A 19,050-nucleotide genomic window follows, 5' to 3' on the forward strand; every position below is an offset into this window, starting at 1 on the left:
ATGTTTGCCGACCTGATTAGGCATATCATGGAAGTTTACATAGATGACATGGTAGTCAAATCCAAAGAAACACTCGACCACCTTCAGCATTTACAAAAGGTTTTCGATAGGCTCATAAGTTACAAACTGAAGTTGAACCATTTGAAATGTTCCTTTGGGTTAGTATCTAGAAAGTTCTTAGGATTTATGATGACTCGACGGGGTATTAAGGCAAACCCTGACCAGATTCGGGCCATTCTCGAAATGCCCCCACCATCGAATAAAAAAGAAATTCAGCGGCTCGCTGGTCGTTTGGCAGCCCTGAATAGATTCATATCAAAGTATTCGGATTGATGCAAGCCATTCTTTCAAACGTTGAAAGGTGCCTCAGTTTGGAACGAGGACTGTGATAGGGCTTTTAAAGAAATTAAAGCTTACTTGGTATCACCCACCGTCCTGGTCAGTCCATAAACTGGCCAAGACATTGGAATTTATTTGGCAGCTTATGAGATCGCAGTAAGCGCAGTATTATTCGTGGAAAACCTGGAGGAGCACCCAATATACTTTATTAGCAAAATGTTAACTGGATTAGAGAGTAGATATTCTAAAATCAAGAAAATCGCGCTCGCCCTGGTGCATGCAGCACACAGGCTTAAGCCATATTTTTAGGGACGTATTGTTAAAGTATATACATAATATCCCCTTCGCAAGGCACTCTGACAAGCCGAAGAGTCTGGCCGCCTCGCTGATTGCTCTAGTTATCTAAGTGCTTACCACATCTTATATGAGCCTCGCACTACAGAAAAAGGTCATGCATTAGCTTCTCTGACGGCAGATTTCCTGGTAGAAGATATCATGGTTTCTCCCGAGTTATTCAAGGAAGAACAACTGCAATATTTTCCCAACCACCATGCTGACTCCGTCGAAGAGAATGTCACCGGAGGCGAGGCATGGGTTTTGTATACTGATGGTAACAGTAATAGGAAGGGGTCTAGGATCGGTTGTATGATAGTCGACCCAAACGATAGTATAATCGAACGGTCCGTCCGACTTTGCTTTCCTGCTTCCAACAATGAAGCCGAATATGAAGCCGCAATATTTGGAATGAGAGCGGCACTCGAAATGCGGAATCAATATGGTAACGGATCCTAAGCTAGTCGCTTGTCAGTTTGGAGCATATCAAGCACGAGATGAATGAATGGCAGCTTATTTAGATGTTATACGCGATCTCACTGCAAAGTTTGAGTGCATATCAATTTCGCAAAGGCCAAGGAATGATGTTCGGCATGCAGATGCATTAGCCTATCTTTCAGCAACAGTTGATTCAATTGAATCGCGAAGTATCAGGGTAGAAGTCCAATTAATGCCTAGCATCGACCTCCCATTGCCAGATATGGCTGACGTCTATGCTGTTGAATGCAAGGCATTCACGTAGATTTACGTAGTCACGACATGCAGCAAAGCGCGGGACCAGCACCAAAAGCATCCCATTCAGGATTCTCCTCGCAGCCATGAGCAGGACACTGACATCTCCCCCATGATGGATACTGATTCGGCAGCGGAGGAAATTAAGGTTGTACAGGAGGAAGATTCTGCAGCTGATTCTAGAACAAATCTTGCTGACAATACTCTTGAAATACCAGACGATCAGTTTTCTGACATCGAGTCAATGGAACTTCTACTTCCCAATTGGCGTCGAACTCTGGTTGAATTCTTACAGACTGGAGAACTCCCCGTAGACAAGGCTTTATCTGACAAAGTCAAACGGGATGCGTGGCAATTTCTGTTGTTACCTACCTTAGAGGAGAGATCCTACCTTTACGGAAAACCCATGGGTTTGAGCCCACTCCTCCGGTGCCTTACTCCTGAACAGGGACAACAGATTTTAAAAGAAATTCACGAAGGCATCTGTGGAAATCATTCGGGTGGTTGGACTTTCGCTCACAAAGCTCTCACCCAAGGCTACTAGTGGTCATATATGCAAAAGGATGCCAAACAGTTTGTCCAGATCTGTGTTCCATTCCAGAGGCATGCTCGATCATTAAGCTTCCTGCGAATGAGCGTCATCCCATACTTAGCCCTTAGCCATTTGCTAAGTGGGGACTCAACATTGTGGATCCTTTACCTAAGGCACCAAGTAACGTAAGGTTTCTCTTGGTCGCAACTGATTACTTCACGAAGTGGGTTGACGCTGTATCCTTGAGTCAGATTCAGTCTTCAGATGTCAAACGGTTCATCTGGCACGATATTGTGTGTGGATTCGGCGTCCCAACTGAGATGGTATAGGACAACAGATGACAATTTGATTCTACTAAGATCCACATCTTCTGCAAATCCCTAAAGATACAGCATAACTTCTCTGTGCCCTACTATCCCCAGGGAAATGGACAGGCGGAAGCAACAAACCGTGTCATTATTGACACGTTGAAGAAAATGCTTGAATCAGCCAAAGGAAACTAGGCAAAACAATTACCGGAGTGCTTTGGGCTTACAGGACAACCCCCCGTCGTTCAACAGGAATGTCACCCTTTGCATTGGCATATGGAATGGAAGCAGTACTCCGAACTGAAATAATCGCTCCAACAGCACGAACACAGGTCACCTCCACAGAGATTAATGCTGACATCTTGGCTCGTGACAAAGCCATGGTGGAGGAGCTTAGAAATGAAGCCCTGCAGAATCTCATGACTTACCAGGACTCTATGAAGCACAGTTATGACAAGAAGTTGCGCGCACGAGCGTTCAAACTAGGCAATTGGGTCTTACGTACAAGGCAAAGGAGCAACGAAAAACCCAACAGCGGGAAACTCGGTGAGAACTGGGAGGGCTCTTTTATCATTGAAAGGCTAGCTTCCAAAGGTTCTTATTTTCTCAAGAACTTGACTGGCGATGTCCTAACCAAACCCTGGAACGTGTATCATTTGCGTTTATTTCACAAGTAAATTACTTATCGTTAGTTCCACCAATAAATTTCACATACATTGTACTTTCCTTCCATTTTTCATCAATAAAATTCATTTCCATTTATGTTGCGTTTTAATTTCAAATAGGTCGCTTAGTTTTACACTTATTAAACCCGGGTGGCAAAGGCCATCCTACACTTCAATTTTGGCTTGCATAGTGCAATGGGCCTACGCCTAGTATCATGATTCGACAATGCAAACCCAAGAACGATAATGTATTGTTTTTGGTCTGGGTGCGATTGCTTAGGTTACATCACGCGTCTACCCTTGGTGGTGAAATCTAAGCTACACTCAGGGAAGCAAACTAGTGAGGCACTTCTGGTTGTCCTTATGTCTCCACAAGGCTCATCTCATGGAGAATCTTTGCAATGTAACTACGCTTGTTCAGCAAGTGACTTAGTTGCATTTATATAGTCACGGCAACGGTAGACCACCATCTAATATTTAATGAGGATGGTTACACATTCAACATATCCAACTTCTTGAAAGAGTTTTTCTCTCTCCATTTTTCAAACAAACTACTTCATGCAAACATACATGAACACCAAATCTACACTAGAACTAGTGGCAGCTGACCCAAAAGCTAAAACAGTATGGGGTGGTGTTTCTTCCAACTGCACACCCTTCCCTCGATCATTTCTGGGGGCATCTGGTTCTTCCTTGTCCTCTGAGCTACTGACAATTAGATTCCTCCTTTGCGATGGTCCAAGCACTGTTCAAAACAAATAGAATTAAAGTCAACTTTTATTTCCGAGTGGCAAAGTCAGCTGTTCCAAAAACAAACGACTTCACCAAAATTCAAGACACATAAAGCCCAGCCGTTCAAGACAAATGCCCATTCAAAAAAAAAAAAAAAAAAAACAACAACAACAAACCAATAGTACCAAAAACCAACGACTTCACCGAAATTCAACAGTTCCTTATGCTGACCCTCCAACAAAAAAACCAACAAAAAACCAAGCACTGCACCTGCACCGGCGACCGGCAACGACAACTGGCGACCAGCACCGACAACCGGTGACCGGCACCTGCACCAGCAACCAGTTTAGGCATTTTTTTCTCAGTTCAGCATTTTTTTGGCCGGTTCAGCATTTTTTCAACCGGTTCAAGCATTTTTTTGGCCGGTCCAAGCTATTTCCAACCAGTTCAGGCGGTTTCAGGCTGGGTCAGTAGTTTTTCACACCGGGTCAGCATTTTTCTCACCGGTTCCGCATGTTTTCATACCGGGTCTAAAGTTTTTAAGCCAGATAAGCCTCTTCCATGACCATATCACTCATCCCCACCCAATTATTACACATTTTTCACCACCCTACCAACCCTTTTTACTTTTATCTATTTAACTTGGTCCCTCTTTGTCACATTTTTTCACTTAAATCCCTTTTTTGTGTTTTCTTAATTCTTCAACATACCACCTTCATCTTCGTTTGCTCCTTTGTTGAAAAGGGGACAATGTGTGTACCCTACATCATATTTTCGATCTAGAATGTACTCGGACCATGGACCGGGAGTGGGACCAGTGGTGGATTAGTCAGGTGGCTATCAAATAAACACTTTTGGATCATCCGGACCTCTAATCCGTCAGAGTTCACAATAGGTCCAGGGACCATCCGGGTGGCCCAAGTTCATGGGTCCAATCCGTCCGGGTGATTCTGATCTAGTAACCCGATCCGCGGAGGCGAAGAATCCTAGTGCAATCCGATAAGATCTTGCACAAAGATAGAATGAAATCTTGGGGAATGATCCTATTTTAGATAGGATTATACTAGGATTCATTCATCAAGAAAGGCAATCTCCAAGAATCACTTTCTTGGCCACCAAGGCAGAAGATTGCTATATATACAGAGGCTTCTGCAGCCTCCAGAACTACGTTTTAAGAGACTTGATCTCGGATACCTTACTGGGTACGTAGGCAACCAGAATGTTAGTGCAGTCTCTCTTCTTCCAAAATACCTAATCCCATCTCTTTCAAGCTTTCGGAAGCACCATTACATCGGGAGTGTCGGGTTAACTTTTTGCCACGACATCTAGAACTTCATAAATTTTCTTAATGTCATCGTCTAAGTTTGTCGAGTTACTTTCCAACAAGTTCTAGAGTTTCTTTTGTCGAAGTCTTCTCATGCATATAGTCATTATCATATAATCTGAAATTCACACGATAGTCAGGTGGATGGTGATATGATTTTAATTGGTCATAAATATTATGATGGGATTTAGCAATTGGCTCTATTATAGTAACACCTTGTTCCTCTTTTTGGTTGGGTTCTAGACTAGTGGGAAGAATATTAGTCTCAGATGTGGTATCGGTTGAAATGGATTGGAGAAAACATAAGGTCTTTGCTATTTGCTAAATTTGTATTGTTTGCTCGGTCATTGCCTGATAAAGTTAGTTTGTGATAGATGGTGGAGTGGAATATAAATTAGATATGGATGGTGATGTGAATGGTAATGGGCTTTGGGTTAAACTGCACTCTGACTGACCATATGGATACATGAATGGTGGTTGACTATCTGTGATGGAACTTCATGAATTATTTGCATGATTAGAAAATTTTGGGGTATATTAGGTACTAGGGAAATTTGAAAATTGAGGTTCGAAATTGTAAGGATTTTCCGTAGTATACTCAGCCTCGGCATATGATATACATTGAGACACCCAATGATATGGACTACCACAACAAGAACAAGATTCTCGGGTTGCATTGTAATTCCATGATGGTTGCGATGCATATTGATAAGCCATGGATGCTCAAACAAGCATGATGCACAATCTGCAGAAATTCATTTGTGACCTTGAAATTTTTGAAAAGTTTGCATGCAATGTCTGTATATTGGATATTATGCCATATTCAAATCGAACAGTGAGCGCAAATCTTGGATTTTGGCTCTACATCAAGAGGGAATATTGCCACTTCACCAGATGGTGTGCCACCAAGAATCTCACTCACGGCAATTCTGGGAGAGGGGAGTGAGTAAGGTGGTTAGTCCAATAGAATCTAGTAGCTCTATACTCTTTTTGTTCGTGCTAAATGTTTGTCCTGATGGACGTGACTAGATTGGCTTGATTGATTTTATCTTTTTAGTTTGGTCTATGTAACAAATAGTTCACGCAACGTCCAGTCTAAAGTGGGGCTTAATCCCACTTTTTATTCTTTTAGGGCTCTAGTTTAGCCTTAGCATTAATGTAAAGACAAGACTAAAATGTAAATCACACAATCATACACGCATGTTTAGTAACATACAAGTATCCTCTTAAACTTTGTAATGAGGAGGTTTTGAAAGTACCGCCCAAGGTGTGCACATACGACCTTTGGGGTGAAGGTGACGTGGTGGGGTTGACGATATGTTTGGTGTCTTGCGTGTCAACCCACCATTCGAGCGTTTCCTTACGGTTACAAGTTTAATCTATCTAAGACCCACAAGTCGGGTCGAAATGTTGCAAAGACAATGCGATACAATTGGTTGCTTTCGTGGGCCTAAAACAAAATGTCTTCGTGGGCTTAAAACTATGAAAGTAATAAACACGAAAAGTAACTACGTTTAGCTAATTAACTATACACTAGTGATTAATTAAACAAAATATGTAAAAGCTAGAAAGTGTTCGTCAAATATTGGAACTTCAACCCCCAAGTTGGGTTGAGATTCGCGAGCGTAATATTACACTATTCTCCTTGCACAGCCAACCGGTCCAAGTTGGTTGAATCCCCAACTCTTAGTAAGTAAACTTAAACCAAAATACTAAACTTTCAAAACTTAAACTATTTTGTATATATCCTAATTTTTATTTTATTATTATTTGTATACTAAAAAAATAAAAATAAAATAAAAAACATAATAAAGATAATTTCAAAATATAATATTATCCTAAAAATCTAACATTTATCAAATAGTGAAAATAAACTAATTTTTTGGTTTTTTTTTTTTTTTTTTTTTAACTCAAAACTTTGCAAATCTATATATTTTTATCTATTCACAGTTGAATTAAAATGACTAGGGGGAATTAAAGCTAACTTACATACGAAGATTCTGAGCCAACAAAATCTTCGTTGGAGAAAAGTGAGGTGCGGCGCAGGTCTAACAGGCGCGGTCGGGCGCGGTTAAAGGCACGGGTGTGGGGTTGGCAAGTGCGGCGCAGGTCGATCAACACCATTTTGGCTCATTTTTCTCCAACAGTCTCTGGTGAACCGTCTCATGCTATTCTCGTGCTCTGTTTGCTCAGAAGTTTACTGGAAGTACACGAAAAAGAATCATCAGTAACGAAAATAAAGAAAAAAACTAAAAAAACTTGAAAATAAGATTGAGAAGAAGAGTTCAAAGAGTGATTTTTGGCTCCATCTTCCTCCTTGTGCTTAGATCCATGACGACGGCGCCATTTGAAGATTTAGATAGTGGGGTATTGGGTGTGTTGTTCATCCTAGATCAATTGTTAGGAAGAAAGGGTTTGATGGTTGGAAAACCTCTTTCTAAACTTTTCTAATCTTTCTTTAACTTGTTCTTGATATTTAAATGGTGGAAAACACTAGTTCTTGAATTAAATGGTTAAAACATAAATAAAACTATTGATTTAATAGAGAAAACATGTATGGAAATGGGTTAGTTGGGATAGCTTGCTCACAAAGTTTTACTCATTTGAACATGTCAAATGAGTATGACTAGTGTTTTGGGGTTTTTATGCAAGATTAGAAGAAGTAATGAGGTATAATACAAAATTGAAAACTTTGTATTGAAGACAATAAGAACTTGATTCATTAACTAAAGCTTGAAGAACATGAAAATCGAAAACAAGTAAATAACAAATTAAACTATTAATTAAAACATTTTAATCTAAAGATTAATTTTAGGGTATGAAAATAAAGCTACAAACCAAATGGTTTGGACCCTAAACACATTGGATGCCAAATTATCTACATCTCTTTGGTTTATATAGGACACCAATTACATATTTGCCCCTTCTTCTAGAAACACCTTAAGGATAAGATTAAGTTTTGTGGGCTTTTGACTTAAGCCCATATATTTGAATTCTTGATTAAGATTTAAGTCCTTGACTCCATAGCTTTTAGCTTTGAGTCCTTGAGTCTTCAGCTTTTAGCTTTAAGTCCTTAAGAATTGACTTTGACAGTTGACTTGGACCGTTAACTTTGACTTTTTTCTTAGACTTTTCCATAGCATCTTGAATCCTTATAAGAAGCGTCAATAAGTATATTTAGGTGCTAGAATGCATCTTTCATGATAAATGGCCTGTAACCTGCAAAAGGTAGTAAAAGTCATAAGTTGTATATTCATTGAGCATAAGAATAACATAATTGCAATAATGTAAAGGGAATAAAATGCACATTTGGAGACTGATCAGTCCCAGGTCATCGTTTTTCAAATATTATAGCAAGTTTTATGACAGCCCAGATTGTAACACTTGTTTTAGACTTAAAACGACGGGTAATGGCTGTCGTTTATCGACTAATTGTTTTGTAGTGGTATGTGTATTAGACCGCTACAAACTTCATATTTGGATAAGTTGGATTCATAAATCAATCACATCTAACATCAACATATCTATATAAAACACACACCTAATCACCTTGAATAAAACTGGAGAAGAAAATGCTTTTGATTGGACTATTTCACTGGAACATTGGTTCTCTTTACACTCCCGAGTGATTTTTGCAGCTGAAATCCAGTAAAATGGATAAGAGAGTAGAAAAGGAGGGGAGGAAATAGTGGGAAGGGATATTTGGGCTGGAAAATGATGTAGTCTTCATTGGAGACTGTACTCAAAGAGTTGATAAGAGCCCAAAATTATAGTTTTAACCCCTTTAACAATATTGATTTAGACCAATTATGTGATTAATAAGTAAGAGTTAGTACTGTTATCGTGTTTTTGTGTATTTTAGGCATTGGAGTCGAATATGTGCAGAAATGCGTCCCTTTTGCAAGATAAAGGAGCAAAGGTTGGTTGCTAAGAAGTTCTATGATAAAAGGCCAAGATTCAAGGAGAAAAAATCTTTTTAAAGCCCGGTCAAAGCTGAAAAGGCAAAGTCAATGCGGGCAGAAACATCGCATAAAAGTCAACAAAACTTTCAAAGGATGTATCTTTGGACTCAGACCTCGGAATTGGGCCTACCTTATGTCAAAACGACCGGATCAGAAAGATATTTCCAATGGTTTAAGCCTTAACCCAATTAGAGGAGCATAAGTGGGCGAAAAGTCTATGGAAGTTAAATCCAACTGAAAAGGCCTCTGTGGACTGAAGAAATTGGGTTTTGGGCTTTATTTCCGGCCCAAAACATGGCTCCTCAGCCCATGCACGAAAAAGTAGATCTAGTCTCCTCCATTTGTATGGAGAAGACTTAACTCTTAAGATTACCTAGATCTAGATTAGAAAATTAGGTTAGACTCCATTAATTAGTTCCAATAACTTGTTTTAGATCTAGTTTTTTTTTACATTCAATTAATTAGTTTGTTTTAATTTGATAAGTAGTTATTCATAATCTTAGTTCTAAATTAGTTTTAATTCATTTTGAATTATTATTGTTATTGTTCAAATAGATTAATAGAGTTTAATACTTATTCAATAATGACTTGTTCTATTTGTTTAATCAAGTTTAGTTTAATTTACATTATGTTTTCCTTTTATTATTTTAGTTTAATTAATCCAATAATATTAGGCTAATCCCCCCATTAGAGGGAGTGATTATGAAACCTAATGAGAAATAGATTGCTTAGTAGAATTATTTAATTGTGTATGTATTTCAACGAGTTTAGTTTATTGTATGACTTCCAAAATAAGCATATGATAAATTAAACTAGGGATTGTTGTAATTAAGTGGAGAGACTTGGTTGTAATAATTCTACATGTTAGTAATAATGACTATAGAGATATAGGTTGTTGCTAGGGATGATAAAGGTTGAGGCTTTAGGTTGAATCGTTGCGTGCAAACCTAAATACGATATCTTTTCAATGAATAATTCGATTATTGCATGAAACTAGTTATTAGGTGAATTGATCACTCTTCTCTATAACTTTCTCTTCCATCGAAACCCTAATTTTATTAGTTTAGTTAATTTAGATTTATTTGAATCCATCATAGAATCGTAGAATAGAAATTTCACATCACACATTACTCTCACCATTGTTCTTTGTATTTGATTAGTTGAATTCGTTTAAGTCTAGAGAGTTAAGAGTGGAATGATTTCGTACTCTATATATTGCATGAATATATATGTGAGAGTAGAAAATAAATAATTGATACCATAAGAATTAGGTTAGAGAAATCTAGTTTAGTTTTTACGGGCTATCAGGAGTCAATGTTGTTAAGAGAGAAGAAGGTGAAATCCAGACGTCCAGTTCGAGTAGGAATAGAAGAGAGAAAATAACTTATGATGTTCAAAGTAGCAAAAGATGTGACAGGAGGATGGGAGATGTTCAAGAGTTTATATGTATTTTTTTTTTTTTACAAGAATTTATATGTAAATTCATATAATGTAATATCATTTTTTCAAAATACAAAAAACTAATATGTGGAAGGATATTAGGAGTACTTCACATTATCACCAAAACCATTTTTTATGGGGACCACATCTGTAGTAAGAATAAAATTTCTTTGCACTTTCACTTTCAATGACTGTTTTGTCTCAATTTTTTATTCAACTTCCGATTCCACCCTTCTCTAATTTCTAAATTTAGGTGATGGCTCAAATATTTAGCATTTCTAACAAGCAACAATAGGGTATTTCGGTGTGTGTCCATTCTCGTTCAAGGCATTAATCCCATACTGACCAAGTGATAAGAGCCCAAAACTGTAGTTTTAACCCCTTAACAATATTGTTGTTAAACCAATTATGTGATTAATAATATATGTTTATCACTAATTACGTGCTTTTGAGTATTTCAAGCTTTGGAGTTGAATAAATGTAAATTCGTTATTAATTAGGTGTTAAAAGGAGCTAAAGGGATTGCTATGAAAGTTCTATGAAGAAAGCCCAAGTTTCATGGAGAGAAAGCCCTTAAAAAGCCCAAGTCAAAGTTGTTAAGTGAAAGTCAAACCGGATTAGAAAGCTGAAGAAAAGTCAATAGAATTTCAAAATGCCATATCTTTGGACTCAGACCTCGGTTTTGGCCCATTTTATATCAAAATGACCGGCTCATAAAGCTCTTTCCAATGGTTTAGACCTTGACTCGATCAAAGTACTATAAGTTAGTAAAAACTCGAGTTACAGTAACATAACCAGAATGGGAAGTCGTGGATTCAACAAATTGGGTTTTGGGCTTGATTTTTCGGCCCAAAACATGACTCCTCAGCCCATGCATGAATTTTGAGATCTAGCTCTTCTATATCAAGAGACAAAAGCTTAGCTCTTAAGTTATCTAGATCTAAACCTAGTTCTAGTTCATAAAATTTAGTTTTGTAATATATAATTAGTTTTAATTGATTAAATTAGTTTATATAAATTAATATAGTTAGTTGTCAATTTTATTAGTCGTACGAACAAGTTTTGAATTTTAGAATAAATTACTTAGTTATATTTCAATATTTAAATTCGAATTCAATCTTTCATTCATAGATTTAGTTGTTTTAAATTGATAATTAGTATTCATAATCTTAGTTCTAAATTAGTTTAAATTTTAATTGTAATCCATGTTTGAATCTTAGACAATTGTTAATTTAGATTAAGAAAGTTTAATTAGTTATTTAATAATGACTTGTTTTTACTGTTCTTGTGTTAGAAATGATAGTCTAATGAATTCTAGCTAAACCTCCATTAAAGGGGTTTGATGAAGCTTAGATAAAGACTTGATGTGTTATTTAGAATTATTGCATTTAAGAGTTCACTCTAGTAGGTTAGTTGATTCGCCATGAGAATGGGTTGAACTTCCTCACATGATAATTATTAGTTGGCAGAGATTGCCATGAATAATTAGGGATCACAATTAATCTTAATTGGTTATGATTGCAATAATTTACACTAGCATATTAGGAATTTATTTAAGTGAAATCAAATCCCCCTAATCTCTTCTCCATATTCTTCGCTATATTTTATTCAATTCATATTCAATTGCTTAGTTAAATTAGTATAAGTTAAATTCATATATTTAGTTTCATAGTATAAATTCACCTCTATAAATATTACTCTCACCATTGTTCCCTTGTGTTGATTAATTGATTTCTTTATGTCTTGGTAGTTTAGGAGTTGAACGATTCCGTACTCTATATATTGCATAAATCTATATGTGAGAGTAGGAAATAAATAATTGATACTGTAAAAATAAGGTTAGAGTAATCTAGTTTAGTTTTTACGGGTTATCAAAAAATTCTGATAGTTGCATGTTCTTTGTTTTTATGATAATTGCATGTTATTTGATAGACCGGATAGAGAACAAGTGTTCTCCATCAACATTGAGGATGAACCAATGGAAATTACCAGGTTCTTGCTAGCATTTGTTCTTGGACTTGATATACACGCTGAAATACAAGACCCATGGGGCTATTGGGTAGATAATATGTATGTCTACACCTAGGAGTTTTTGCATGAAACTTATGGGGTAGGAATTTTCCGTATCGAGGACCAAGGGGAATACAACGTCGCCCTTGGTAGCCTGTCCATGAACGTGGGCACTGTTTTGTTTTGGATCATGCTAAACATATTAGGGGAATGGCGTTTTTCGTCTGTGAAGGATGCCACTTGTAGCGTCTTTCTTGCTTTAGCCACGAGACGTATGTTTTATGACCTTCCCCGAACCTTAGTTTCTAGTTTAGCGCGAGCCCATAGCATGAGGCATAAGTACCTTCTTATGCCTGTTTTCGTTTGTCGTATTATGCTATGTTTCTTCCCTATTTTTTGTACCCGTTTCACGGATTGGGTTGGGGTCGACATTGTGAGACCCACCAATTGTATTATTCGATCTTTCCGTGCAATGACTTGGCAAGGGTGGAGGATACAACCTCATCAGGTTGCACCTTACACCCCATCCGACCAAGTGGCGCTTCATAGGTTAGCATCCATAGATGATAAATGGCGTCAAGCCTAGCAAAGTATCATGGCATGGCAGGACGCGAAGGAACCTCAATTCTTTATAGAAGGAGAGGATGAGGAGGATGATTAAGCAGGAGATAAGGTAAGTTTTTAGTTTCAGTTAGTGTCTGCTTATGTCCCAAGCAATTTATTTCTTATTAACCCCATAACGAGTGGAACTCTTATAGAGTTGCATCAGTTTTATTTGCTATATTAGTATGTTATAACCTTATTTTGCAGATGTTCCAAAATTTCACGCGTTTCCATGGTATTTTTCTATCCTTTTTATTTAAATACTTTGAGGACAAAGCATGCTTCTTGTTTGGGGGTGGGCATAAAAACACTTGTAATTAAGGCATCTGTTAGGATATAGATATGTATAATATGCACTTGTTTTCTAGTAAAAATTTCAAAAATTTAAAAATATAAATAAAAACTTATGCTATACACTTAGGAATATTGGTATTGTTTTATTTCTCTATGCTCTTAATAATCTAGAAGTCTCATGTAGCTTTTGCATTATAATAGTTTTAGAAATTTAGGTTAATATATAGGTAATAATCTTTGCATCTATCTATAAATATATTACATTAGTATCTATGATTGTTTGGCAGTAAGTTTCTAAAATCTAGGCTAGAGTACTTATTCTACAAATCCTGTGAGAATATAGCCTAAAGCCTTATATGAGTTAAACATTTGAGAAATGACACAAGGGAGAAGTAAAATCCGGATAGAGAAATCACACATCCACTTCTAGTTTGGATCGATATAGTGATCACAAATCCTTTGATCACTATACCATATCCTAAGAGAGAATTTAGGCCCTCTTTGGATCGATATAGCCAAAAATTCAAACCTTATGAAATTATTTTTCGCTAGTCGCCCCTCTGAGCCTTTCTTTAGCCTTTCATAAGCCACAATTCCTTTACCCTTTTACAAAACAAAATAAAAATAAAAATCAGCCTACCCATTCTTTGAATGAGTCTGAGAATAGAGATGAAGAATAGAAAAGAGAAAGACCTTTGAAATCAAGAATTTGTTAGTCGCTTCAAATAAGAAAAGAAAGTTTCCATCCAAATAAAAAATAAATAAAAGAAAATAAAGAGTTAGAACTCCAAAAATAGAATCAAATGAGTCAAAAGCCAAAGGAAAAGAAAAATATGGCTAAGGATGGAAACAAAGTGTAGAAGCAAAAGTAAAGAACAAGGTTTTCTCTAGTTACATAATATAAAGACTTTATTATCTCAGACTTCTCCTTTTTGAATATCCATTTCCTTCCTTCTTAAACCATCTCCTAATCCCCGCAACACCTAATAAAGACCTCTAGCTCAATTAGGAATAGATTAATGTGATAGTAAGTGGCAAATGTGTTTGATCGACTTCGTCTTCCTTGTGTGTCATTGAGATTGTAAGGTAAAGTGTGCCCACTGCACACTGGAGTAGCGAAACTTGAGCGGAAAAATCATAGTGGTTTTTGTCTTGACATTTATGTGAGGACCTACTTAAAGACGTTATTCCGAGTTTTCAAAAACGGACCTGCTAGTGCATTTCATAGTATTACTCATTGTATATATGTTTATTCGTAGATGATTGATTATTATGCATATATTAGCTTAGGTTTCGACTTGATTATTCTGTATCCATTGCTAGTGAGATGTATAGATAATTGAGACATAAATAAGGAAACAATAGTTTAATTTCTTAGTCGTTGTAGTATAGATGAAGTTTGTGAGTACCTTCACTGGAAAACTGTCATGAGGCTATAACTCCTCCACTAGGGAATTCCTAGTGGTTTAAAGCCTTGTTGCATATGGTCAATGTAATCGCACTCGGTGAAACGAGACTAGTTAGAACTTCATTTTTGGTCACTTATTCTAATTTCTCATATTTGCTTGAAGACAAGCAAAATGTTGTTTGGGGGTGGTTTGATAAGAGCCCAAAATTTTAGTTTTAACCCCTTAACAATATTGCTGTTAGACCAATTATGTGATTAATAATATATGTTTATCACTAATTACGTGCTTTTGAGTATTTCAGGCTTTGGAGTTGAATAAATGTAAATTCGTTACTAATTAGGCACTAAAAAGAGCTAAAGGGATTGCTATGAAAGTTCTATGAAGAAAGCCCATATTTCATGGAGAGAAAGCCCTTAAAAAGCCCAAGTCAAAGCTGTTAAGTGAAAATCAAATCGGATTAGAAAGTTGAAGAAAAGTCAACAAAACTTCAAAAGGCCATATCTTTAGACTTAGACCTCGGATTTGGGCCCATTTTATATCAAAATGACCGGCTCAGAAAACTCTTTCCAATGGTCTAGACTTTGACTCGATCAAAGTAGTATAAGTTGGTGAAAACTCGTGCTACAGTAACACAACCAGAATGGGAAGTCTTGGATTCAACAAATTGGGTTTTGGGCTCGATTTTTCAGCCCAAAACATAACTCCTCAGGCCATGCACGAATTTGGGGATCTAGCTCTTCTATATCAAGAGACAAAAGCTTAGCTCTTAAGTTATCTAGATCTAAACCTAGTTCTAGTTCATAAAATTTAGTTTTGTAATATATAATTAGTTTTAATTGATTAAATTAGTTTATATAGATTAATCTAGTTAGTTGTCAATTTTATTAGTTGTGAGAACAAGTTTTGAATTTTAGAATAAATTACTTAGTTATATTTCAATATTTAAATTCGAACTCAATATTTCATTCATAGATTTAGTTGGTTTAAATTGATAATTAGTATTCATAATCTTAGTTCTAAATTAGTTTAAATTTCAATTGTAATCCATGTTTGAATCTTATACTATTGTTAATGTAGATTAAGAAAGTTTAATTAGTTATTTAATAATGACTTGTTTTTACTGTTCTTGTGTTAGAAATGATAATTTAATGAATTCTAGCTAAACCTTCATTAGAGGGGTTTGATGAAGTTTGGATGAAGACTTGATGTGTTAGTTAGAATTATTGTATTTAAGAGTTCACTCTAGTAGGTTAGTTGATTCGCCATGAGAATGAGTTGAACTTCCTCACATGCTAATTATTAGTTGGCAGAGATTGCCATGAATAATTAGGGATCACAATTAATCTTAATTGGTTATGATTGCAATAATCTACACTAGCATATTAGGAATTTATTTAAGTGAAATCAAATCCCCCTAATCTCTTCTCCATATTCTTCTCTATATTTTATTCAATTTATATTCAATTGCTTAGTTAAATTTTTTTTTAATAAAATAAGCTAGGGTTAGGCAGACCCCCACCTGCATTAATCTCAAAGACGCTCATACAATGTTCCTATTGCATCATCCTCTACTAATCTATATAGTTCTCGACTTAACGGGGGACCTTGAAAAGTACAACTATTACAATTAGAGATGGTTAACCCAGCAAGCCAATCCGCTGGTTTGTTACACTCTCTATAAACATGAGCAAAAGAACAAAATGCAAAAGAATTAGCTAATTCTTTGATATGCAGGACTATGTCCAAACAGTACCAAGGGCTATCCACCACATTCGTAAGTATCTGTGTTGCCCATAGTGAGTCTGATTCCACTTCAATATCTTGTATACTCAGCGCCTGACATCTGATCAGTCCTAACTCAATGGCCTTGAGTTCTTGAAATATTACCGATTTCATCCCCCCAGACCCTGAGTAAGCTTCAATCACTGTTCCCTGCCCATCTCGCATCACGCCTCCATGTCCTGTGCCTAGATCGTTTAACGCCCCATCAGCATTCAATTTATACCTTTGTTCAGTCGGGGGGTTCCACTGGTTCCATTTACTTACTTTTGTTTTGAACTGTACCTGGATACCGATCGACTGGCACAAACTTCTGTTCTCCGGTGTTTCTCGAAGTTCACTGATCTGAGTTTGTAGATACACTCTCATTTCTCTGAGTGTTCTACTCAACACCATCCGCTGAGGCTTTGCAATATTTTTGAACCTTCTTGCGTTTCTCTCCTTCCATATTGCATCCAAAGCACATATGAGTCTTTGAATAAACATCACCGTCTTATCCCCTTTCTACATACTCTCGAAGTGATGACCACTCCCTATTGGAGGACCTTGTATCGGACTTCAATGCCCAAGACAGTTTGATACCTCTCCAAATTTCCTTGGAGTAGCTGCATTCAAAGAATAAATGGTTTGAATATTCTCGACTTTGGTTGCACAAGCGGCAAGACGAGTGGTGATGATCTTCTTTTGCACAAGCCTATCCCGAGTCGGTAGGCTATTAGAAAACAAATTGCCAACATGTGAACGAAAGTGCCTTGGCAATACTAACTTACCCCATACCATTCTCTGCCATCTTACTTCGAGGGCGACCGAGATATAACTTTATATCGCTGGCGGCGAGAACTTCCCATTAGGATTTGGCTTCCATATAACTCTATCCACCATCGGATGAGAGTTAATGGGAGTATTCAAGATGTCTTCTCGAGTGCGGTGTTATTCAAAGTCCTCTTGTGTTGCTCCATTTTCTCTCCCGATCAATCAAACTAACCTTTGCATCCGGCGTGAATTGAATCTCGGCAATCGTGATGCGGGTTGTGAATGAGAGGACTCGACCGCACCAAATATCGTGCCATAGCGAGAATAGAATCACCGATTCGCGATCTTTGTATATGACAAACTTCTTTACCTCATCCCCGCTCTTCAAGATACTCCTCCATGACCAAGCCGCGGTCATTTGGGACTTCCATTGTCCAAAAAACTTATTATGCAACAAATTATTCCGGACCCATTCAACCCAAACACTTTCTTCCTTAGCTACTATTCTATACACAAGACCCGCGGTATGCCCCTCTATTCCAAAGTGACATATTCATAATACCCAAACCCCTTCCTCCTTTGTCTTGCAAATGGTAGATATCTTTGGCCGATGATGACATTTCTTAAGTTCTACACCATTCCATAAGAAACGTGCACAAACCTTCTCTATCCGTTCTATCACGGTTTTGGTATTATAAATGTTCTATACCAATAAATAGGCATTCATTGGTGAGAACGGATAAGATAAGTTTGAAGTCTACCTTTGCGACAACATTCTAGCTTTCCAGTCCTTAAGTTTAGGCTGTGGCTCTGTCCACCAATGGTTGGCACTCTTTAATCCCAAGTCTGCCGGCAAAGAGGGTAAGCCCAAATACTTTCTTGGAGGTCTAACCAACTCTACTCCCAAAATCGGCCTTGGTTCGAGCCTCATAACCACTAATGGATCCCGTCATGAGAGTAGTTTTATGATTGTTGATATGTAACCCAGTTGCTTGACCAAATAGATGTAAACAATCCTTAAGTCCTCACGATAGACTCCTCTTCCCTCTACAAAAGAAGCGACATCATCTGCGGCGAGGTGTGACAGTTGGTTTTCTTACACTTGGAATGAAATTTGATCTGTTTTTGCATCAATCTTCTCCTTTACTATGCTTTCCAACACCTCCATGACCGGTACAAAACAAATATGGAGAAATAGGGTCCTCTGTCTCAATCCTCGTTTTACCTTGAAAAAACCTTTCGGAGCACCATTCACAAGAACTGAGTAGGTGGGAGAACATATACATAATTTGATCCACTTCCTTAGCTTCACGAGGAACTGAAATCTCCTCATCATAAACTCTATCATTCCCAAATGATCATGTCATCATACTTTCGGATATCAATCTTCACTTTGAGCACCTTGGCGTTCCATGTTTTCTTTCATACCCCCCGAAGCTCATGTGATAAGAGAATATTGTCTTGAATGTATCTATCGGGGATGAATGCCGATTAGTTCAAATGCACTAAATCATTAATACATATCTTGAGTCCGGTTGGTGATGATCTTAGTGACGCGTTTATATATGGTGTTGCCGCAGCTATCGGTCGGTGAAAATCCTCTACCTTAGTAGGAGTAGTTACTTTAGGTATAAAGGCGCGAGAAAGGTAGTTCTTTGCTCTTGGGAGATGATAACTGCTGAAAACATTCTTTCTTGCACTTGTGAAATCCTTACCCACAGTCTCCCAAAAGCCTTGAAGAAGAATGGATTAAAGCCATCAGTCCCTGGCACTTTATTATCCTCCATTTCAAACAATGCACTTTTGACTTCTTCATCCGTGATTTAGTCTTCTAG

At 37.2% G+C, this 19,050-nt stretch overlaps 1 protein-coding gene across 1 annotated transcript; it reads right to left on the minus strand.

Moving 5' to 3' along the window:
• Positions 1 to 16,213: 16,213 nt before the first annotated feature.
• Positions 16,214 to 16,831, minus strand: LOC147497156 (uncharacterized). The gene has a single exon (XM_086562784.1). It carries the CDS (start codon positions 16,829 to 16,831, stop codon positions 16,214 to 16,216), a length of 618 nt encoding a protein of 205 aa, XP_086418910.1.
• Between the last annotated feature and the right edge of the window lie 2,219 nt (positions 16,832 to 19,050).

The sequence above is a fragment of the Coptis chinensis genome, chromosome 5 (assembly GCF_015680905.1).
Source record: "Coptis chinensis isolate HL-2020 chromosome 5, ASM1568090v1, whole genome shotgun sequence".
NCBI classification, from domain to species: Eukaryota; Viridiplantae; Streptophyta; class Magnoliopsida; order Ranunculales; family Ranunculaceae; genus Coptis; species Coptis chinensis.

What these genes read in the sequence shown, in the direction of transcription:
- LOC147497156 (XM_086562784.1), bottom strand. Translation starts at nt 16,831, where the DNA reads ATGAGAGTGTATCTACAAACTCAGATCAGTGAACTTCGAGAAACACCG.